We start from the raw sequence: 24,219 nt of genomic DNA, 5'->3' as shown, positions 1-24,219 counted from the left end.
CAGAAAGTTTGAATCAAATCAGTTAATTTCAACACACGCAGTGAATCCAACGTTTGTCAACTTAACGTTCCTTCTATATTTGCTGACTCAAGCCCAGCAAAGGACCTACATAGTTTCCTCAGGTCATAAGTCTTGTGGTTGTCATTTGACACAGTCATGAGAGGCTGAAAAAAAAGTAGGTCTTAGAGTGTGCATCATGTGTGGCTTGTTTAGTGTGTCACCGTTTTCTACTTAATCACAGTTAGTTCTGCACCGTTTATTCAACATCACAGTTAATCATAGGTGTCCAGGACCCCCCCTTGGGGGCCATTTTGGACCTGCCAAGTCAAGGTGTATTGATCGAGGCTAATTCATTAATACAGATTTTCTTTTAATTTTCTCCTCAGTCGCTGAAGAAGTTCTCAATTTGGGGTTGAATTGGTTGTAAATGGCAGAGCTTTTGTGTGAGGCAGTTCTTGGTACGATGCCACTTTTCAAACTTGACCCCTGCGTGTTTTGACCTTGTCAAATGTGCCCCCCCCCCCCCTTGAAGATAGGTTTGGACACACCTGGCTTAAAATGATGTCCAATATCAAAAAGAATACATGTTGACAACGAGTGTATTTTGAGCAAAAAGTTTTCAAATCCATCTAAAAATTTTAATGACTGATAACAATATTATATATTATATCATTTTTAACCGTGTTCTGGACTGTGTGTTTTACATGTTGGTCACTGCTCTTGGTGTTTAAATTACATAATTCAAAATATTTTGTCCATTACTAAAATCAATAGAAACATTTTGTGAGGTTTGCACCTTTCAGGAACGCTGTTATGATTATTTTCTGCTGCCAATATTAAACGAAAACAAACACAGGTTTATATAAACATGACAAAATGAGCTGAAGAAAAGCAAACTGTATTACATAAGCCCAGGTTGAAAGTTATGCCAGTTTAATAAACGGAGAGAGATGAGGAAGATTACTAGATTTTGGATATAAATATTAGAGACAACATATTTGTATCTGGAAATACGTCTTTCTATCGAGGAATCGAAGCACACACACGCATATAGTAACACACACACAAAGCTTTGGTATCCAGTTGACCCCGGTTTATATCTTCCCCTCCTCATTGCACTGACCTCAGTCACACTTAATAAGATTAAGTGTTCCAGGGGGGAATAGAACCCCCGATTATTACAACCTGCTTCGGTGCGTGGCTTCATGTACTGACCAGCTCTTATCTGCATTCAAACATTGTTGGAGGAGGGGATTCATCATCCCTCTCGGACCCCTGATTTCCTCCCCGTTCCCTCCCTTCGAGCAGCTGTTGGGAGTGAATAATAAGTCAGTGTGTGCGATCCAGCTGTGTGGAGGAGCCCGGAACATTGTGTTCTGAGATCACATTTGTTTTCGCTTGCATCAGTCCGTCTGTTCCGAATCGGCCAGTTGAGCGGGACACTGTGACACTGACATAATCCCCGTCGCAAAAAACTTTTCATGCGTGTCCTCTGCAAAGTGTAAAAAAAACAGTCAAAGGCATAAAAAGTCTGACAATGTTTTTTCTCTCGTCCTCTCCGGCAGCATCAGCGAGAGCTTCCTCACGGTGAAAGGTGCCGCTCTCTTCCTGCCCAGAGGAAACAGCCCCTCGCCGACCTCAGCGCCACCTGTCAGCAGGAACAAACACACAGGTAAAGACCTGCACACGACAATTTCAAGGTCGCTTCTTCTTCTTCTTCTTCTCTCCCGTCACGGACGCCAAAGGTGGATCAGTTCATTCCAGCTGGTCCGTTGGAGCAAATGATGTGTCTGAGCGCTTTTGGCTGGAAGGATAAGCCGACAGTTACACCCTTTAGTGTGAACCTCGATGGTACAAGGCGTCGAGGTACATTTAGCAGAAGAGGTTGTGGTCTTACTTAAATATTTTGAGCGATATTTGAGCGCCCTGTACCACATAAAATCGAGGTCAGTTAGTAAAACTACAATTATTAAATAATATAAGAAAATTAAAGGATTTTGAGTGCACCTTATAGTCGGAGAAATACGGTAAATAAAGTTATTTATCTGTTATGTTGGTTATAACTTATTTGTAGTGGGTCTAAAAGAAAACGGTCTGATAACTACTAGAAGGGCTTTGATGTTATGGGATTAGGTGTTTGAATGAAGACAGAAGCCTCAAGTGGTTATAGAGTGCAAAAGCGATAGAAAGATCGTAAGTCTCTGATGTTTAATCGACTAAGAAACTTAGATTTAATGTGAAAAACTTTAAATTTCTCTACTTTAAAAGAGTAGGACTGACATTTAAGTATCTGTATGATCTGTTTCCTACCTTATCTTAAACTCTGGCCTTTCTGTAGGTCATTGTGACCTACAGAAAGACCAGAGTTGGTGCAAATATGAATCTACTATTTTGAGACAACCTTCTGGAGGGCCACATGACATGATTTTAGCAAGGTCCAGAGTTGACCTTGAGTCTGACACGTAGGTAGGCGTTCCAACACTCTCTAGATCGAGAAGCCTTTAAACATCGGCTTCGACCAGCCGCGCGACTTCCTCCGAGGAAACATCTTGCAGTGGAAATATTTTCGTAAACAAAAGAAACCAGCTCGAGGGAACAATGGCGTCCCAGGTGAACGTGGTGTCAAGAGAAACGTGTTATTTACTCTTTGATCTCTGCAGGTGACCTCCAAAAACACCTTCAGACTATGTTCACTGTGCTCCGGCCAGAGGACACGATCAGACTGGTGAGTGGAAGATCTCACCCGTAATGTGTTTGATGTCAGTCTGTCGGTTTTTTTCTAAATATTTGACCTTCTTTTATCTCAAGGCTGTTCGTCTGGAGAGTGCGTACGCTCAGGTAACTCGCTACATGGTCGTCGTCTCCACAAACGGCAGACAGGACACAGAGGAGAGTATCGTGCTCGGCATGGACTTCTATTCTACTGATGGGTGAGAACGTTTATTTATCTATCAGCCAATCACGGACATGAATAAGAATCTGTTTGTAATTGTGTTAATTGCAGAATAAAAATGATATTTACTTATTTGTTACCACTCCTACTTGCTAGTGATTATTAAAGGGATATAAATGTGATTTCAATGGAAGTTCTATATGTACAAATCCACTGGGAATGTCTTTGGTGGAGAAAAAAATGATCTTGTTTTTGTTGGTCGCATGATAAACAGAGGAATTTTCTTAATATAGTTTAATTTGGAAGTCCTAAAAAAAATCGAATCCAATTATCTTAAATGTAATGTAGTTTATTGGGTACTTAATTCACAACTAATAATAATAATCAATTTTATTTAGAGGTTCCTTTCTGGACACTCAACACCGGCATACAGAGCAAATATTAAAAACTTTAAAACGCATTAAAACATAAAAAGTAGCAATGGAAAAGGTGTAAAATGGAAGAAAAGGTGGAGAGAATGTAAAAGCAAGTAGTATTTTGTTCGACTTTCTGTCGAATTTAAATGTTATTTTGGTTAAAGGAAAGTCATAATTGATGGATTAAACTATTTTTTTTGTTACAATTAAAGAGGATTCTATGTGCACAGTAATAAAAAATAAAATATATCCATTAATAAAGTTATGTTATTTATCTGTCATGTGGGTTATAATTGAGTAACCGGTACCTCAGATGTGTAACCGGTTACACGACGGTTAGTCATTTCCAAGTAAACTTTAGAACATTTTTTGACACGCCTTTATGAATAAATTGAGAAGGACAAATGCAAATGTTTGTACCTGACAAGAACTTTTGAACTCTCTATAAAATCCATGATGTAAGATGCAGGACCGGTTGGTTTTTGGAAGCGTCCTGACATGTTTTGATGTTTTCACGCTCCTCCAGCTGCTGTACCGTCGGCCTGGTTCTACCTCTTTGGAGCGACACGCTCATCCACTTGGATGGAGACGGGTAAGAAACCACACCTGCTTCCTGCTTCCTCTTGTCGTCAAGCTATTGTTGTTTCACGTTTTTATTTATTTTGACCTGCAGTGGCTTCAGCGTGTCGACAGTAAACAGAGTTCATGTGTTCAAGCCAGTCTCGGTGCAGGCCATGTGGTGAGTGTTCGCCTGATATAAATGAGTCCAAACACACGTTAAATCTATAAATTAAGTTTGTGTTATCATGGCTCAGGTCTGCACTGCAGTCTCTACACAAGGCCTGCGACGTGGCTCGCTGCCACAACCACTACCCCGGCAGCCTCTTCCTCACCTGGGTCAGCTACTACCAGAGCCGCGTCTCTTCCAACCAGTTTTGCATCAACGAGTGGAACGCCATGCAGGACGTGCAGTCGCACCGTGCCAACTCACCCGTACTGTTCACAGACCTGTGAGTACTACCTACCCTTTGGTTCAAGTCAAGAGGATTGAATGTCTGCAAAAAGAAACATCAGTCAGAGAAATAAAAAAATAATAATAATAATAAGTAAGTAAGTAATTTTTATTTGTATAGCGCTTTTCCAGATCAGGGTCACAAAGCACTTAAACAATCAAAACAATATTCAATAAAGTATATACTTTAAAGGTCAAAATAAAACTGATAAACAACAGGAGTTCCGGAAAATCAAGGAAAAGCCTCAGTAGATCCATCAAGCGCAAAGAGAGAGGAAGATCATTCCATAATAATAATAATAATAATAAAGATCTGATCTATTTTATTTTTATATTCCAAATAAATAATCATTTTTATTAGTCTCACTATAGCTGAATGTTGCAACTTCTTCATATACAGTATATTTAACAATACATTTTTATAACCGTTATTTGTTTATTTATATTATTTCTAATTTATAATACTTGTGTTTTTTTTTGTGTTTTTTTATATTTGTTGCCATTATAGTTAAATTAACAAACTTTTTCATTGACTTTAGATTTTTATACATCAGTGTGGTAATAAAAAGAAAAGGCATAAAAGATACATAATTCATATACATACATAATATAAATATGTGTAAAAACAGTTTGTTTTAGGGTTTAATTTTTAATGAATTTATTTGTGAGATAAACAGCAACTATATGACGTTAATATGTAGAAAATTTAATGTCACTAATTCTAGTACATTTATTTATTGTACTCGAAAACTACAACAATCTTTTTTTTTTATCATTTATTTTATGTTGGACAATCCAAACCTTTTGCTCATGAGTTGCAAACATGTGATTATATTTCAGTCTAGACTCGTGTGTCGAGTTGACAAACGCTGACATTTCAACGTCAGCTGTTGAAACTCTGCTCTTACGTTGAACTTCAGCGTGAGTTTGTCTATTTATGTTGTCGGAAAGTTTTGTAGAATTCATGGTGGACGTGTCGCGTGTGCGTCTCTGACTGGTGTCGAGGATTAAACGTGTGGAGAACATGCTTCCACAGCAGATACCGCGACCCTCGACCCTGGAGCTGAGGTCGCGTGAGTTCAGATGCCACTCGGAGAGAATTTATTCAACGTGTTGACACCGTGACAGAGTTATGGGTTTCGTTTTCGGGTCACCTTGACCCAGAGATAACGCGAGAGTTAAAGATGTTTTAATAAAATGAAATAGTATTTTAACATTAACTAAATGATTGATGTAAAATAAACTAATATATAAGATTAATCAAAGAATGCATGTAAAATGAACTTATATCATAAAAATCAAGTTATCTATGTAAAATATAAAATGAGAAAACTAGTTAAATAATCTAAGTAAAATGAACTAGTTTAATAACCTACATAAAATGAACTAGTTAATGATTCTATGTAAAATGAACTAGTTAAAGAATCTATGTAAAAGGAACTAGTTAATGATTCTATGTAGACTGAACTAGTTAGAGAATCTATGTAAAATGAACTAGTTGGAGAATCTACGTAAAATGAACTAGTTGGAGAATCTATGTAAAATGAACTAGTTGGAGAATCTACGTAAAATGAACTAGTTGGAGAATCTACGTAAAATGAACTAGTTGGAGAATCTACGTAAAATGAACTAGTTGGAGAATCTATGTAAAATGAACTAGTTGGAGAATCTACGTAAAATGAACTAGTTGGAGAATCTATGTAAAATGAACTAGTTGGAGAATCTACGTAAAATGAACTAGTTGGAGAATCTATGTAAAATGAACTAGTTGGAGAATCTATGTAAAATGAACTAGTTGGAGAATCTACGTAAAATGAACTAGTTGGAGAATCTATGTAAAATGCATAAGTTCAAGAAACTATGTAAAAAGTAATATACCATGAAATAAATTGGAGAATAAATGTAAAAAGAAATAATCTACAATAAATAAATTGTATATATACGTAAAATGAACTAATATAGACTAAAACAATATTTATTTATTGTATAATTGCACTTTGCCAAGTTATTTATCACAACATTGAATTAATGAATGTTTCTTCTAAGTATATATATATTTATAATGTAGCCATTAGCAAGTCTGCAGTCAAAAACATCCAATAGTGTTGAATAACTGTGGATATTTAAAGACATTCTCACTCATGGATCAATTATTTAACAAGTCTTGAGTCCATGAATAATGTGACAATTGTTTATCAAAGAGCTTTGTTTCCGTCAAATATTTGAGTCTCACGACATCACTGCTGGTTTATGTTCGACCGTCACGACAGAGAGAAGCAACAGAGCGTCTGTTGTGAGTTTCAGCTCCTGGCGTCTGGATTTATGGCTTCTAGCGATGGAGGAGAAATTCCCCTTCCTGGTGTTTGGTCACGTGCGTCCGCCGCCGATTCGTCTTCCTCCCTTGAACTCCGTCGCTCCAGAGGTCGGCGTTCAAAATAGCCGACACTTCAGCCGGTGATTTACGAACGGAAAAACCGAACAGACGGTTAAACTCTCGCGGAGCGTTAGCAGCAGGTGTTCTGAGGCGACGATGGCAGATTAGAAAAGAGGTTATTCGTATGTCTGACCGTCTCTCACACGCTTTTATGAAGCCACTTTATTGATGTGTTTGGAGACCAGAATGATTTCCTGCCATAAAACGAGTTGAAGTGAGTCGACACGTGGCTCAGTGTTTACCTGAGATCTTCACGTGCACGGATCAGGAAGTTATTCTTTTATTTCTGACGGTAAACTCCCTCCATCACTCAGGGATTCGGGAACTGACTCTTGATTTGATGGGTTACTGTATTAGCTGCGTCACTGTTGTCAGCATAGATGTGTCACCATCTATCATTGTTTATTCATTTTACCTTCAAATCATACATTATTTTTCAATAAAATGCATTAAAAAATAATCTTATATTTTACATTTAATATGCTTATACTGTGTTTGTTGAATAAACAAATTAAATATTCCATCATCGTTCTTTATAATTTATATTATATTAAAACATTTGCATAAAACATATTTTTAAATTTACTACTAATGAACACAGTTTTTTTTTTTCATGTTTGTCTTGTCAAATCACTTCCAGCCAGTAGATGGCAGAAGTCATTACGTTCTCTGAGGACGAGAGGATACAGTGACTCCAGCAGATTTTAAAGCTGATGTTTGAACATATTCTGGTTTGAAAACAAATGAAAGCAGTTACGACTTCGTCAAGAGTCACGTGGTCTGTAAATACTACAACACCAGATTTTGTTACTACAGTTTTCACAATATATCATAATATGTTTTTGTGATACCTGCTGGAGTCGACCGTATCCTGTCATAGCCCCGATCTCGCAGGACTTCATTGTTCCTGGAGCTATGGAAGACGTTACTGCTGCCATCTAGTGGCCAAAAGTTAAATTGCAACACAAAAATGAACAAATTTGTGTCAATTGTAAATGGATAATTGGATTATTTTATTTTACACACACTTTATTGAAATATTAACCATATAATAACTATAAAAATAATGGTATTGTGAAAGAAAAAAGAGGATTTTTAAGTGTATCTATAATATTTGACAGCTGTGGATCTTCACGACTCATTTGGTGTCAACTTGTTGTCAAAACAATGATAAAGAACCGTCTTGAATGGTTTCCTCCAGAGATGTACTGACTCTGGTTGACTCACCAGGGTAAACGCTTCCCTCGGAGCGGGTCGAGCGCAGCATGACAACAGAAATATGTGACAAGAGAACGTTGTGGTCGATGGCTCGTGGGCCAGAACCTCTCTGAGAAACACACAAAGTGTCGATTCTCTCGGCGCAGACAAAAAAGCTCATTGAGACCGAAGTCCATCGAGAGGGTGTTCCTCAGGGAAAGGTGTTTCTTTGTGCCTCGGACGGAGGAGAGAATGTTCTGAATGTTCTGAATTTAGTTTTTGTATTTAAAAAAAAATTGTGTGTTTGTGCGACCAGACCCACGGAGAGAGAGCGAACCGAGCGGCTGATCAAGATGCGACTGCGAGAGATCATGATGCAGAAAGACCTGGAGAACGTCACCAGCAAGGAGGTGAGACTTGTCGCCTCCATTATTGTGGTTTGTTACGATCACCATGTTGTCTCGGGGTCAAGGTGACCCGTAGGCCCGAAAAAAAAAATGTGTTTGTGGTATCCCTTGTGTTGTCTCTGGGTCAAGGTTAACTACCTCCACCACTGCATGTATTTGCGGATGCTACGAAGGTCATTGACAACACAAGGGATACCATGATGTTTTTGGGCCTTCGGGTCACTTTGACCCAGAGATAAGACAATGGTTAAAGATAATATTTCTAAGGGAATGTTGGTGTGATCGTATAAATAAAAATGAATCCAAAACTTGATTTATTCGACTGGTTAAACTTGAGATTATGGATTTCTTTTAAACAAAACCTTCAACATTCATTTTGTTATTATTTTTTTTTTGTTTCTGTTTTAAGACCAGATATGTTTTGTTGAATAATGACAAATATTTTTTTTAACACATTTATTTATATAAACTAGAAAAATATTTTAAAGACATACACAAGACACAAAGACCTTTTTTTTTTTCTAAGTTTCAATTTTGATTCAATTTCATTGTCATTGTTAATTTATTCTAGTATTTATTTGCTGAAACTACTTTTGTTAAATAATCTCTTTTTTTTTCACACAAATGAACAATACAAACATAAATTTACATTAGTTTTCAATTTTACAAAAATATTTTTATTTCTTTATGGTTTCATTCTATGAAATAAAGAAGTTTTTTTTTTTTCTTTGTTTCCTTATATTTATTGTCACATTTTGCTTGACAACTGTTTTGTAATGTTTTTATTTATTTTTACCATGATTGATATTTTACTGTCTCATTTTTCCAGATCCGCACCGAGCTGGAGATGCAGATGGTTTGTAACCTCAGAGAGTTCAAGGAGTTCATCGACAACGAGATGATCGTCATCCTGGGACAGATGGACAGTCCCACGGAAATATTCGAACACGTCTACCTGGTAACTTAAGAAACATTATTTATAACATCACAATATTGTGCTCGAGTTCAGATGAAATGATCGTCCCTTTGTTCTCGGCAGGGATCCGAGTGGAACGCCTCCAACCTGGAGGAGCTGCAGAACAGCGGGTGAGTTTGACCCAGAATCAACCCTAGGGATACCACAAACACATTTATTTTCTGGCTTTCGGGTCACCTTGACGCAGAGACAACACAAGGGATACCACAAACACATTTTTTTTCTGGCTTTCGGGTCACCTTGACCCAGAGACAACACAGGGGATACCACAAGCACATTTTTTTTTTCTGGTCTTCGGGTCACCTTGACCTAGAGACAACACAAGGGATACCACAATCACATTTTTTTTCTGGTCTTCGGGTCACCTTGACCCAGAGACAACACAAGGGATACCACAATCACATTTTTTTCTGGCTTTCGGGTCACCTTGACTCAGAGACAACACAAGGGATACCACAAGCACATTTTTTTTCTGGCCTTCGGGTCACCTTGACCCAGAGACAACACAAGGGATACCACAATCACATTTTTTTCTGGCTTTCGGGTCACCTTGACTCAGAGACAACACAAGGGATACCACAAACACATTTTTTCTGCCTATGGGGTCACCTTGACCCAGAGACAACACAAGGGATACCACAAACACTTTTTTTTTTCTGGCCTTCGGGTCACCTTGACCCAGAGACAACACAAGGGATACCACAAACACATTATTTCTGCCTATGGGGTCACCTTGACCCAGAGACAACACAAGGGATACCACAAACACATTTGTTTTTAGGCCTTCAGGTCACAGAAGTGGGAATACACAAAGGTCAAAGATATTATTTCTGCATTGAGGACTATTATTTTAACTTTAATCTTTACTCTCAAAGAATTAGAATTATTAAAGTATTTTTTCATTTTATTGTTTGTTCTATTAAGTCTGATATTTAAGTAATATGATGTATTTTTTGTGAAGTACACTGATCTTGCTGCATGGATGGATCGTTCATATAGTTTTCAGCAGCTTCATCGTAGAAAAAAAATACTTTTCCCTCATGTTTTTTTTTAGCCGTCGCCGAGTCAGCGTTTCCTCCATTCATGACGCGATGTGACTGTTTTTCGTAGAGTTCACTACATCCTGAACGTGACGCGCGAGATCGACAACTTCTTCCCCGGGATGTTCGAGTACCACAACATCCGCGTGTACGACGAGGAGGCCACCAACCTGCTGGAGTACTGGAACGAGACGTTCAAGTTCATCACCAAAGCCAAGTGAGTTTTAACCCCTCGGTCGCTTCTACCTTTTCTCTCGCTCTTCTTTTTTTTTTTATTCAATCCCTTTTCTCGACTCCTTCTCTCTCCACCAGGAAAGCCGGATCCAAGTGCCTGGTTCACTGTAAGATGGGCATCAGCCGCTCGGCGTCCACCGTCATCGCCTACGCCATGAAGGAGTACGGCTGGACGCTGGACGCCGCGCTTGACCACGTGAAAGACAAGAGAGCCGTCGCCAAACCGAACCCTTCCTTCATGAAGCAGCTGGAGGAGTACCAGGGAATCCTGCTGGCCAGGTGAGGAACTACATCCTAGACTTATCCCTTTATCCATTCATCTGTTGAAATATATTTGAAAAAAGAAGGTTTGCAACCAGATACTTTTTTATAGAAGTATATCAGTGACATCATAATAATGAATACTTAAATTAAACGTATAATGTAAATGTATTTTTAAGAATAACAATATTTTATAATAACTTAATTAAATGGTACCTATATTGAAAAATTGTCTTAAACAATAATAATGGTTTAGATATTTTCATTTACGAATGGTTGATAATATTCTAATTCCAATAAACCATACATACATTGTTGTATTGAATTAAAAAAGCTATGAATTAAATTTATTGAATTAAAGGAAATTATTTTAGAAATGGTTGGAATTAAAATATTACACTTCATTTGTAAAAAAAAAAATTAAAAATGATTTTTTAAAAGTCATTTATTTAAAAAAAGATGTCTTTATTTTTATTCAATTATTTAAAAAAACAAACAATAATGAACCTTTCATTATAAAAAGTATTTAATTCAATTATTAAATAAACAGATATTAACCCTTCATTATAGCAATCAAAAAATATTTTTTATTCACATTTTCAATTTTTCTACTGATGATGTGTTATTCTTTCATTAATTTTTCTTTTTTTTTCTTTTAAGAATATTATTTTGGTGAAACTAATTTATAATTTGCTCCCAAGAAATATTTTTATTCTTTGAAAATAATAATAACATGGAATAAAGACGTTTCTTTTGTTCAAATATTCTTATTTCTGTTTTTGTTTATTTTAGGTACTTTTGGAAGTGTTTTGTTTTTTTCTGAAACTATACAAGTATTGTGAGTTATTCTTCTGTTCCCGGCTCACGGTCTCTCTCTCTCTGGTCCACAGCAAGCAGCGTCACAACAAGCTGTGGCGTTCTCACTCCGACAGCGACCTCTCCGATCGCCCCGAGTCCATGTGCAAACCCTCGCCTCGCGCTCTCGGCCGCTCGGCGTCTCACTGCAGCAGCAGCAACAACAACCACTCCCTGCATCACTTCCTGGGCGTGGCCGTGCTGCAGGCCCTCGGCGCCGACCCCGAAGACGACCCCGAAGACGACCCCGAAGACGACCCCGAAGACGACCCCGAAGACGACCCCGAAGACTCGGGCAAAGACTCGGACGGTAGCAGCGAGTCGGAGGACGTCGCCTCGGATTGCGAGGACCCCCCTCTCCGGGGCGCCGCTGTTGAGGAAGAGGCGGACGATGAGGCGAGCGTGGTCGCCACAGTGCCTGTCCCTGCCCCCCCGCCTCCCCCGTCACTCCACATCCTACCCCCGACGCCTGAACGCCAGCGCGTTCACAGAGGTCTTCACAAGCCTGTGGTGCTGTCCCCCATCGTTTTAGAGCCTCCTCCCGTCACCCCGGGACCCCTGGACTCGCCTTCGGATTCAACTTTATTGGACCTTGGTGAGCAAAAGAAGCCCCCCACAGACCCCACACCCCCCGCCGCCTCGCCCCGGGTCAGCGCCAGCGACGACAACAACAACCCGAGCGAGGGCGACGGGCGCGGCGAGGGCGACGGCTCCTCCAGCCACAGCTCGGACAGCATCGACTTCTTCAGCGCCAGGGAGAAGTTCCTGGTCCTCGCTCAGGACGCCGGTTGTCGGGGGCAACGGAGAAGTGAGTCGCTGGAAAGCGAGCCGGAGGTCATGGACCAGGATGAGACCGACACGTCCCAGGTACGAATGGATCCAGTCTAATGCTGTGAATGAGGATGTAAAGGGTGTGATTATGAAATGTGTTTTTTTTATATATATATATATATATATATATATGTATATGTATATATGTATATGTATATGTATATGTATATGTATATGTATATATATGTATATGTATATGTATATGTATATATATTTATATATATATGTATATGTATATGTATATATATTTATATATATATGTATATGTATATATGTATATGTATATGTATATATATATATATATATATATATATTATATATGTATATATATATATGGCACAGTAGTGATTATTTTGGTAACAGGGCTGTGCATCTTATAATAATAATATATTTTATTTATGATGCACTTTAACTTGAATATATTTAACATAATATTAATTTCATTTTGAAGAGTTAAACATGTTAACGAAAGGTCACTTCATGTATTAAAACTAACTAAAATTAATAAATGCATAAAATGGAAAAGAAAACTAAGAGAATTTGAGAAAAAAACTTTTCCCGAGCACTTTGTCTCAACTAGAGCTTACTTATCATTATTTGTGTTTTCATGTCATTTGTAGATTAAATATACAATTTAAATTAATTTAAAACAATATAACTATTAAATTAAAAATGTTTTATTAAGGATTACAATTACATTATATTTTTTTTTTATTTCACGCCAAAACCAATGGTTACTTAAACCTACATCTTCTGAAACTAGATTCATATTCTCCTCTTGTTTTCTATCTTACTGACATAAATAAAGTTTACTAAAATAAAAAATAGTTTTAAGCGATAAGGAACAGTAAACACAGGTGACCAGCAGGTGGCGACGTCAGCAGCTCCAGCATCGATAGATCCCAGACGAGAGAAAGTTTACAACAAATACAAGTTTATGTAATATTTATCAAAACCTTTCCAGTCAAATATAAATCCAACAGTAACTTTTGTTGAACTGAACTGTTAATCTATTGTTTCGTTTTGTCTTTTGGATTAAACTACTTTAATTGAATAAAGAGTAGAAAACTTGAGACCCACTTAAACACTAAACACTTACACTTAAATATCGCAATGATATTTTTTAAAATAATAGTTCTCTATAATTTATATTTCAATAACGTTATATATATATAAAATAAAATCTAGTTATTTTACTTTTATTTACAATTAAAGAAAGTATAAAAACTTAAATCGGCATATGTTGCAAATACTCTTCTGGTCGCTAGATAGAAGCAGTAATTTCGTCCACCATCTGAGGACGAGAGGATACAGTGACTCCAGCAGCTTTCAAAGCTGATGTTTGGACATGTTTTAGTTTGAAAACAAATGAAAGCAGTTACGACTTCATCAAGAGTCATATGGTCTGTAAATACTGCAACACCAGAGTCAAGTACTGGACAATACTACACATTTATACTTGTTACTACAGTATCGCAATATGTTGTATCGCTGACCCTGTATCGTGATACGTATCCCATCGCCAGATTCTTACCGTCCTACAAATAATTTGAATGAAATATTTAAGTAACGTTTAATCTTCTTCCTGTTCTCAGTCGTCTCCTCAGTCTGAAGACGACCCCAGCAGCCCCGAGAGAGACAACGCAGTATCCGTTCGCCATATCGTCACGGAGATCGAAGCCATATGCCAGCCGGCGTCTCGCCCCCCCACCCCGGCCTCGCCGTCCCTGCCCTCCTTCCCCTCCTCGTTCTCCTCCTCCTCCACCTCCTGCCCGCCCGGGAAAGCGGAGCAGCCTCAGAAGGAGGAGGAAACCTGTCGGTCGCCGCCTCGCCCGACGCCGCCCTCCGTGCTCCCGGGTTCGGTGCGACGCGCCACGGAGCAGCTGGAGCAGAAGCTCCGGCGGGAGCGCTCGCCCACCGCCGAGCTCGCTCCCCCCCCCCTCGCCGCTCAGGGAGACCCCGAGAGACCCGACCCGGACTCGCCCGTCACTGTGCAACCCACTCCAGAAAGCCATGAACGGACTCGGACCGAGACGTCGGTCGAACCCGCCGCCGTCCCTACCTCAGACGACCCCCCTCAGCTGAGCGTGGCCGGAGCGACGCAGACCGAGTCGGACACGGACCCGGGTCAAGGGTCCGGGTGCTGCGACGCCCAGGAGAGACTCGCCCGGAGCAGCCAGGAGCTGGAGAGGGTCCAGGAGACCCTGAGGGAGCTGCAGGCCTTCCTGCACGAGGGCGTCGCCCTGGACAAGCTGCCGGGCTCCAGAGACTCCATGGACACCGAGCCCGGCAAAGACCAGACCCGTCCTGACCCGGACGGGGTGGTCGTCCTGGGGTCGCCCGGCTGGCACCGAACCCACGAGCTGGAGGCACGACTCCGGCAGGCGGGTCTGACGCCGCCGTCCCACATGAAGCGATCCGCCTCGCTGGCCAAACTGGACCGCCTCAAACTGTCGGCCCACGACCTCAGCGACCTGGACCCGAGACCCCCGAACAGGTCGGCGTCCGTGGACCTGCCCGGCGCGTCGTCGCCGGCCCAGCAGGACGACTCCTGGAAGAAGCAGAAGGTCTTCCCTCGGAGCTCGAGCCCGGAGGAGTCGCCTCGAGGGAAGGAGGAGGAGGAGGAGAGGGAGGAGCCTGAGGGAGGCCCCGCCCCCCGGGCCCAGGGCCGCGCCCACTCCAGGCGCTCGCGTAAGACCAGCGCCGAGAAGAAGCCGACCCGGGCGGCGTCCTACAACACCATGTGACCTCCACACATTTGCGCGTCAATCACTGGATGTGTTTCAACTGGAGTTTTTCGAATCTAAATGTGAGACTTTTTTTCTTTTATAGTTTGTTTTTTTTATCGTTTCTGATCCTGCAACTCAGACGGACTTCTCCTCCGAAAACATGCACTTTACTCTTGTTTTTACGACTTTCTTACCCGAGAAATCTTTTGCACTGATTTCTGTTCATGTTTTTGTGTCGGAATTTTAACGGAAACCTCGACAGATGTGTTTGTTTGTATCCATGTTTGGTTTTTTTTCATTCATGCTTCCGCAGGAAATAAATATGAGTTGCTTTTCACCGAAGTGACTTTTTATTTACCCGACAAAATATGGATCAGTTTATTTATAGGTTGAATTTCGTCCACCGTCTGAGGACAAGAGGATACAGTGACTCCAGCAGCTTTTAAAGCTGATGTTTGGACATATTTTGGTTTGAAATCAAAGCACTTCAGCTTTGTAACTGTCACTCAAATAGTTGCTTAACATAGTTATTTTATGTTTTTGTAGTTAAAAAAAAGTAATTTTATTTCACGCAAACTTTTTTTAAAGTTGACAATTAACATTTGAATATTCAAAGCATTAATTTTCGTGTTGCAATTTTACTTCCAGCCGTTAGACAGCAACATTTAATACATTTTCCGCAGCTAAAGAGACAATGGGAATCCTGCATGATGACTGAGGACGAGAGGATACAGTGACTCCAGCTTTTAAAGCTGATGTTTGGACATATTTTGGTTTCATAACAAATGAGATCAGAGTCATGTGGTCTGTAAATTCTGCAAGTTAAGTAAGTAAAATTTATTTGTAAATCAGTAGATTCTGATCCACAGACCTCAGAGCCCGAGCTGGGGTGTAAGTCTGGATCAGATCACTGATGGAAGGTCTGACCATGAATAGATCTGAAAGTAAGAACCAGAATTTTAAAGTTGATCCTGAAAGAAACTGGAAGCCAGTGAAGAGTTTTAAGGATCGGAGAAATGTGAGTTCTTCTACTAGAGCAGCTCAGAATTCTGGCTGCAGAGTTCAGTATTAACTGCAGGCGAGACAGATCCTTCTCGGTTAGAAAAATGTAACATTTCAAATGAGGAAACTTTGCATTTTTTTGTTGTTGAAATGTGTATTTTTTTTATTTTATTTTTTTTATAATTTAATTTAAAAAATGTCAATATATTTTTTTTATATATATATATATTTTTTTTACAGAGTTTTATATTCTAATTCCAACAATTGAAGAAATAAATATAATAAATGTAATGTTTTTTCATTTGTACCCTTTTAAATTCATTGTAAAAATGGTACGATCATACCAACATTTTTATATTGAATTTAAAAGAGTATGAATTGAAAACATTGAATTTTTAACATTAATTATTGTATTATTAGAATAAAAATCAAACTCTATGTAAAACTATATATATTTTCTTTTTTTTTTAAACAACAAAACCAAAACAAATGTAACATTTCAATGAACAATTGAGTTGAATTAAATCCTTCCAAAAACAGATTATATGCTTAAAAAACTATCAAATCAATCGATGAAAACAAAAAGTTCCACGAGTAAAAATGTAAAAAGAAAAGCAGTGACGTTAACAAATGTCGTCGTCAGGAGACGGTCAAAAGGATCCAGTCTCTCTTCAATCGTCGCCTTCAGAGCTCGACTGACATTTGGTCAAACGTTTGATGTGATCATTAAAGAAGCTCCCACTGACTCGCTCGCACATCACTCATCGCTCAAGACCTTTTGCTGAGCGAAGGTGAAGCGAGCGTCACCTGAGCGTCACCTGAGCGTCACCTGAGCGTCACCTGAGCGTCACCTGAGCGTCACCTGAGCGTCACCTGAGCTGGAAGCTACTGACATCTACTGACTCCTTCAAGCTGACATCAGACAAACTCCTGAATCCTCCCTGAAGCCTGCAGTAGTTCATGTGACGTTAAACGATTTCTCTCTACAGTGAAGCTTTTTATCTCTCTTTTGTCATTTTAAACACATTCAGCTTCATTTTTACTTGTTTTCTCTCATGGTTTACTTTTTCTTAAAACATTCATTTTGTGTTTTATTTTAATTATGTTGAATTCAAGAGGCAAAAAGTTTCTTCTCAAGAGCAAGTTTTTGGAAAAAGAAAATATCAAAACTATTTTCATGTTATTTTACACACAAATAATATTTACCTTTGTGTACAAAACTATATCTTGTTGGTAAGACAAAATATTTGTACGAGATTAAGTTTGTGTTTGCATGAGAATATTCTCGCTTGCATATGAGGAAGAAAATCACATTTGTACAACAAAGAATCTATAAAATGATGAGAAAAAAACATCAAGTCCACGTAAAATCATGTTTTTTTTTAATAAAAAACCTTCATATTTGTGCGAGATAATCTCCACCTTCATGTCCATATAAGGAAGTATTCAGTTTGGATGGGATTTTATTCTACAACCTAAAAAGAGTTCCTTTGAAAATATTTACGTGCGTACAGGAGAAAAAGAATCACGTTTGTACGACATAAAAGGTCAGGTGTAGGAGATTTTTATTCTGGTTTTTACGAGAGGAAGAAAAAAAAAATCCCTTTTATACGACATATTATCACTTGATTAATCATCATCATCTCTTTTATTATTATCTTGAGGGTTTGATGTAAAATCATATGTTTACGACGTGAACTTTTTGTTCGTATGAGATAATATAAACTTTTTTATGAGATCATTTTCAAAAATCATATATTAACGACATAAAACATATTTCAATAAGAACTTGATGTTTGTACGTAATATTTTTCAGGTTATTTTTTGAAAAACATCAGTTTTTTATGGCAAAAACATTTGTTTTTTCATCATCGAAACTTACACGAGATTAAGTTTATATTATTGTTAGTCGAAAAAATATAATTCGCACGAGGTAAACGTTTGTAAGACTTTTAATGCACATTTTTATGAGAAAGAAAAATATTAAATCATTTCTCTCATCATCATCAATCACAAGATTAAGTTGAAACTATACGAGATAATCCTCAAGAAAGATAATAATAAACTTTTGTACAAGATACTTCACGTTCTATAAGATTTTAGAAAAACATTGAACAAAATAAATTCATGTTTATGAGATAAAGTTTATCTTTGTATTTTTTTTATTTTTTTTTAATCTGGGTTTTTATAATTTAACAAGATTATAAAAATGTGTTTCATCATCAATATGTCGTATGAGATGTTTAGATATTTTGAAATCAATCTTTATAAAAAAAATATTTAAAATGTTTTATTTGTACAAATAAAATACAATTTTAATAAAAGTCTGGATGAGAAAAAAATGCTGGACAACAACAACAACAAAAAAATCAAGTTCACACAAGATAAAGGTTCACATTTGAGATGATATTAAAGTTTAATTACTTTTTTTTCAAATGATGTTTGAAACGAGATAATATTGAGAAAAGGTGATATAAGAAGAACATTTCTTGAATATCTTCGATACAAAACAGAGTAAATATACAAATAAAGATTAAAATGAGATTCAACTGAATCTCGAATGCATTAAATTACCGTAATATTCCTAATAAAGCGTCAAATAAAGACTTGATTGATCCAAAAGTCGTGTCTTTATTCGATCGTGAATCACATCATGAAAACAACTTCTTCTCCTTTTATTGCAGAAAGAGTTTGTTTTTTTTCCAAAAGTAAAAAAGTGTTTTGATCAAACAAGCAAATCTAAGATATTTATACGTTTCTATCATGTTTCAAATGTCACGAGAGCAGCAGAGCTGATCGTTTGTGCTGAGAAGAAAAAAACAAGTGAATATTCAATAGAAAAACGAGCCGAACTCATCCACACATGCTGGAGACGAACACGAGCGACACACACACACACACACACACACACACACACACACACACACACACACGTGTAGTTCATCAGTGACGTCGTCTTTAACATTTCAAATGTGGAAACATTTTTCATTCTAATGTTTTTCAAAGCATTTTACTTTAAATAAATTAATCATTTCTATATTGAAAGGTCATATTTTTTTTACTTTTTTTTATACTAATTTAATGTTTTACATTTTTTTACTCATTGATTTTGATCATCAAATCAACATTTTTGTTTATTAAATTAATTTAATTAAGATTCTTAATTTATAGTCTTTCAAATACAACTGGTTGGACTATTACCAATATATTGAATTTAAAAAAATAAACTTTATACGTAAAAAAAACCCTAAAAACTTTTAAACGTATTTATTTAATAAAACCTAATAATCATCCTTTTCATATAAAAAAAATATTTAACTCAATAATTCTGGTGATACTATAATAATATAACAACATTTTATATTGAATTTTTAAGGCTAAGAATTTTTAGATTTTTGAGAAATTCTATTTTTGAATTAAAAATGCATGAACTCTATGTGCAAAAAAAATAAATTCAACCTTTAATATATAAATTATTAATCTTAATTATTCGATAAATCTGGTGTAATTTTGTTTGATTAAAAAAAAGTATTCAACCTTTCAATCTATAAATGATTTAATTTGTTTATTAGATAAAAACAAATAAAGCCTTTCAATTAATAAATCAAAGATTTTAATATAAAATAATAAATGTAATAATAAAGTTTCAACATTTGAAAAGTTAAATTCAATCATTCCATTTTTTTTCCGATGACACCGAGTTACTTCCGTAGAGAAACAGGAAATCGAGCTTTTATTTTGAAATCTAATCAACGACACTTTGATGACCTCATGCCTCCGTCTGTAAACTCTTGGAAACAGGCTTGAACTGGCCTGAGATCAGTTTGTGCTCTCACCTGTCAATCACAAGCTAAATACAGTACATCAGGATTTGTTGTGCAAATCAAAACATTTGATCAAAACTGAAGATTATTTTCAGCTCCATGCTTCCGGGCTCGCGAGCCAATCGGACGTCACTTCTCCATGAGTGACAGCTGGATGATGTGCTTCAGTTGCTCCTCCTCCTGACGCCGCCGTAGCTCCGCCTCCTCCTGCTCCCGCGCCGAGATCTCCATGGCGATGCGGAGCTGCTCGTCGTAGCTGCAGGTGGGCGGCGGCTTCTTGGTGGGCGTGGAGCAGAGGCTGGACGGGGGGCGGGGCTTGTGCTGGGGGATCCTGGACAGAGGATGTATCATTTAGCATTAGCATTAGCATTAGCCAAAACTATATAAGTTTCTTTAAAAGTACACATAAATGCAGGCGATTTGCCGCCAGCTAGCTAGCTAGCCAGGCTACAACATAGTAGAGTAGAGTATTATTATTTTACTTTAACAATTTTGTCTCTAAAATGTAACTTTCTTCACTTTACTTTTTCATTTTTTTCATGTGATTTTGTTAATTTTTTGTTAAATTAGGTCAATATTAGCATATTAACATGATGACAATCAGACAAGCTAGCTTTAGCATGACAAATCCATAATACAAATTATGTTAGCTGCTACAGAACTAGAGTTTGCTAACAACATTTTAATTTAAATGATTTACAAAATATTCATATTTGTTAATATTTAAATTATTGTTCAAATGATTTTCTTATCTCTTGACCAAATCCATTAGCATGCTATCTAGCCCATTAGTAGCTAGCTGTTGCCACATCTGAATGTCAATAACAAATTGCTTTATTGCCTAAAATATTGAAAAGGAAATTATTTAGTATTTTTTGGTCAATGGTAAAATGGCGGATGATAAACGTGATTTATATCTTGATGAAACGTGTTAGCATGCTATTGCTATTTATCTTAGGTAGAACTTTATTGAAATTGTTTATCTTGATCTTAATCAATAACAAATTGCAATTTTTGCCTAAAAAGATCAATAAAAAATGAGTTAATAATAAACAATACATAATGTGTTGCTTTTTATACTAACTTTATCAAAGTGGCTAGCTAGCTGATGCTATCTGGCTTATTGCAGCGCTAGCTTTTACTAAAATTATTTAACCTGAAAAATCCTAATGTAATAGATTGAGTAAAAAAGTTTTGTTGTTATAAAAGTTATAAATGTGATTCACATCAAAGCTGTTAGCATAGTGATGCTATATATCCATGAGTTAGCTGTTGCTAAATTAATTCTTTGCTAAATCGCTAAAACAAAAACAAGTTCAATGTTTCTCACATGGAGTTTTTTTTAATGAGAACTTAAGTTTAAAACTGTCAAAATAGCGAGATTATATCAAAACACTTAAATCTTAAATCACAAGATAAGAAATTAGCTTAGCATTGTAGCTACTGTTCTTGCGCTGCTGCTAAAAACAACAGTGTCAACATCACTTTTTATTAATATTATGGTCTAAGTTTTTAAAAGACGTCAAACTTCTTAGTCAAGGACGCTTAACATCCGGGATTATGTTCGTTCTTTTACAAACGAGGAGGACGAGGATAAGAAAACTTTCAGTGAAGGACAAACAAAGAGCAGGAGAGGAGGACAGGAAGTGATGGAGGAGGACAGGAAGTGATAGAGGAGGACAGGAAGTGATAGAGGAGGACAGAAAGTGATGGAGGAGGACAGGAAGTGATAGAGGAGGACAGGAAGTGATAGAGGAGGACAGGAAGTGATAGAGGAGGACAGAAAGTGATGGAGGAGGACAGGAAGTGATAGAGGAGGACAGGAAGTGATGGAGGAGGACAGAAAGTGATAGAGGAGGACAGGAAGTGATGGAGGAGGACAGGAAGTGATGGAGGAGGACAGGAAGTGATAGAGGAGGACAGGAAGTGATAGAGGAGGACAGGAAGTGATGGAGGAGGACAGGAAGTGATGGAGGAGGACAGGAAGTGATGGAGGAGGACAGGAAGTGATAGAGGAGGACAGGAAGTGATGGAGGAGGACAGGAAGTGATAGAGGAGGACAGGAAGTGATGGAGGAGGACAGAAAGTGATAGAGGAGGACAGGAAGTGATGGAGGAGGACAGGAAGTGATGGAGGAGGACAGGAAGTGATAGAGGAGGACAGGAAGTGATAGAGGAGGACAGGAAGTGATGGAGGAGGACAGGAAGTGATGGAGGAGGACAGGAAGTGATGGAGGAGGACAGGAAGTGATGGAGGAGGACAGGAAGTGATGGAGGAGGACAGGAAGTGATAGAGGAGGACAGGAAGTGATAGAGGAGGACAGGAAGAGAGGAGCTTGAGGATATGTCGGAGATAAATCACAGTGGTCCTGAACATGGAGTGACTTCTCCATCAGTTCTGACCTCTCCAGGCGACTGGGGTCACAGGGCAGCGGGTGAGTTCCAGGCTTGCTATTGGTCAGCGCCTCCCAGATGGTCACCTAGAGAGGGGACAGGAAGTGATGTCACAGGAAACGCCGACAAAGATGGACGGACAAGTCAAACAAAAGCTTCCTCTTTGTCTGGAAGTTCTCGTCAGAATGTCATGTTTTGAGTTCTTCCCGAAAACCTTTTTAGGGACTTTTCCACGGGTTATGTTTCTGGGAAAACTCTTTGTCATCCATCGAAACCTTCTGGTTAATGACCTGACCTTGACCTTCTTTGTTTTCTACTTTTACCGTCTGAAAGGTGTTTTATTTTGAAAAAAAGATGGTATTTTCTCTGTAAATTACTTAGTCTGTGACACTTGTTTCAGTCAAGTTTACTCAAAACATAAACCAGTAGACTAGTAAAAATTAGTCAAACACACAAAACTATGTGATTTAGTTTAACTGGTTTTATCTGAAGGTCGTTCAGTTAAGATAATACACACATTAAACTGCTGCAAGAAAAAGTTTGGGACTCATGATTTAAACCATATAAACAAATACAGAAACTTTTTAACGATAAAAAATGCAAGTAAAATACTTTTCCTGTCTTTAAATGAAAGAAAACAATGAACTAAAACATATTTTATATCAGGATCTGGAGTGTTTTGTTTTTTTGTCGCCTTCTACCATTTGTCATGATAATCATGATATTATTTTGAAACTTATTTTGCATATCCTTTCTGTTTCCTGAGCTCCACGGCGCCTGTTGCTCACAGCAGCTGCAGCTCATCATCACCTAAGCACCACCTCTGCTGCAGCAACAGGCGTCAAATTATAATCGTCACTCCCTGGTATGTAAGTAAGTAAGTAAGTAATTGTTATTGTATAGCGCTTAAACTGTACCTTCTCTATTCTCTCTCTCTCTGTGGATTACATTTTTATTTCTTAGTATTTACTTCATGAAGCGTCATCGTCCCATCACTCATTAAAGATGGAGTTCTTGGTGGTTGAAGGTGAAAATCCAACGTTTAAATTGCAAATAAAGGTTGAACGAGGTCTATTTAAAAGGTTGTTTGTCGCGTCAGAGCGACCGCGGGTCTTCATCGGGTCCATAAGTACCTGGTCGTACTCAGAACCGGCCTCCAGCAGACTCTGTTGAATGGCAAACTGCAGCAGATCCTCCTCTTCCTCCCTCATGCTGTCTCTCTGTTTGCCTCCCAGCAGGGAGTATCCAGCAGGAGGCTCGAACACACCCGCGGGGATCTCACCGGTGCGACACGACACTGTGCACAGAGGGAGGTCAAAGGTCAGGAGGAGACTTTTAGAACGGAGATGTAGAGATGATGTAAGTGTATGACATTTGTTGCTTTAGTGCTTAAACATTTTTCACTTTAACCTCCCTTTAAAAAATCATTTCATAACTCGTTTCAATTCAATAAATATAATAAAATAATTGAATTGAATTAGAGCAACGTTTTTTGGGATTTTAATTAAAACACAAATTTTGGCCGAAAACACTTCAATCATAGATAAAAGTTTCAATTTTAAAAGGTGTTCAAATGACTGAAAATTTAAAACTGGGTTGTTGTTTTTTAACAGAAGCAATTTTTTTTAATTGATTTTTTTTTTAATTTAATTTATTGAAGCAACGTTATTTTTCGTTCAAAATATGTTTTGATGGAATTGATAGATTTTCCTTTT

At 37.9% G+C, this 24,219-nt stretch overlaps 2 protein-coding genes across 3 annotated transcripts in view; one reads left to right on the top strand and one right to left on the bottom strand.

The window, feature by feature from the left end:
* Positions 1-15,622, top strand: part of ssh2a (slingshot protein phosphatase 2a) — a 40,220-nt gene extending 24,598 nt beyond the window's left edge. For both annotated transcript variants that reach the window (XM_087795778.1, XM_087795777.1), the window contains 13 exons: positions 1,566-1,672; positions 2,661-2,725; positions 2,809-2,930; positions 3,836-3,901; positions 3,983-4,048; positions 4,125-4,319; positions 8,269-8,362; positions 9,189-9,317; positions 9,399-9,445; positions 10,446-10,592; positions 10,688-10,888; positions 11,761-12,592; positions 14,152-15,622. In XM_087795778.1, the coding sequence (XP_087651904.1) occupies positions 1,566-1,672; positions 2,661-2,725; positions 2,809-2,930; positions 3,836-3,901; positions 3,983-4,048; positions 4,125-4,319; positions 8,269-8,362; positions 9,189-9,317; positions 9,399-9,445; positions 10,446-10,592; positions 10,688-10,888; positions 11,761-12,592; positions 14,152-15,303 (3,223 nt within the window). In that variant the 3' untranslated portion in view covers positions 15,304-15,622. The remainder of the gene's footprint in view (positions 1-1,565; positions 1,673-2,660; positions 2,726-2,808; positions 2,931-3,835; positions 3,902-3,982; positions 4,049-4,124; positions 4,320-8,268; positions 8,363-9,188; positions 9,318-9,398; positions 9,446-10,445; positions 10,593-10,687; positions 10,889-11,760; positions 12,593-14,151) is intronic.
* A 4,183-nt stretch (positions 15,623-19,805) lies between these two features.
* The window catches only part of ankrd13b (ankyrin repeat domain 13B), a 41,112-nt gene continuing 36,698 nt past the window's right edge, over positions 19,806-24,219 (bottom strand). The window contains exons 13-15 of the mRNA XM_087796476.1: positions 23,638-23,801; positions 22,514-22,590; positions 19,806-20,442 (exon numbers count right to left, since the gene is read on the bottom strand). Of these exons, the coding sequence (XP_087652602.1) occupies positions 20,241-20,442; positions 22,514-22,590; positions 23,638-23,801 (443 nt within the window). The 3' untranslated portion in view covers positions 19,806-20,240. The remainder of the gene's footprint in view (positions 20,443-22,513; positions 22,591-23,637; positions 23,802-24,219) is intronic.

Source organism: Callionymus lyra, chromosome 7, assembly GCF_982586985.1.
Source record: "Callionymus lyra chromosome 7, fCalLyr1.hap1.1, whole genome shotgun sequence".
NCBI classification, from domain to species: domain Eukaryota; kingdom Metazoa; phylum Chordata; class Actinopteri; order Syngnathiformes; family Callionymidae; genus Callionymus; species Callionymus lyra.
The sequence above is the reverse complement of the archived record's forward strand: the minus strand, read 5'-3'. Positions and strand labels throughout refer to the sequence as shown.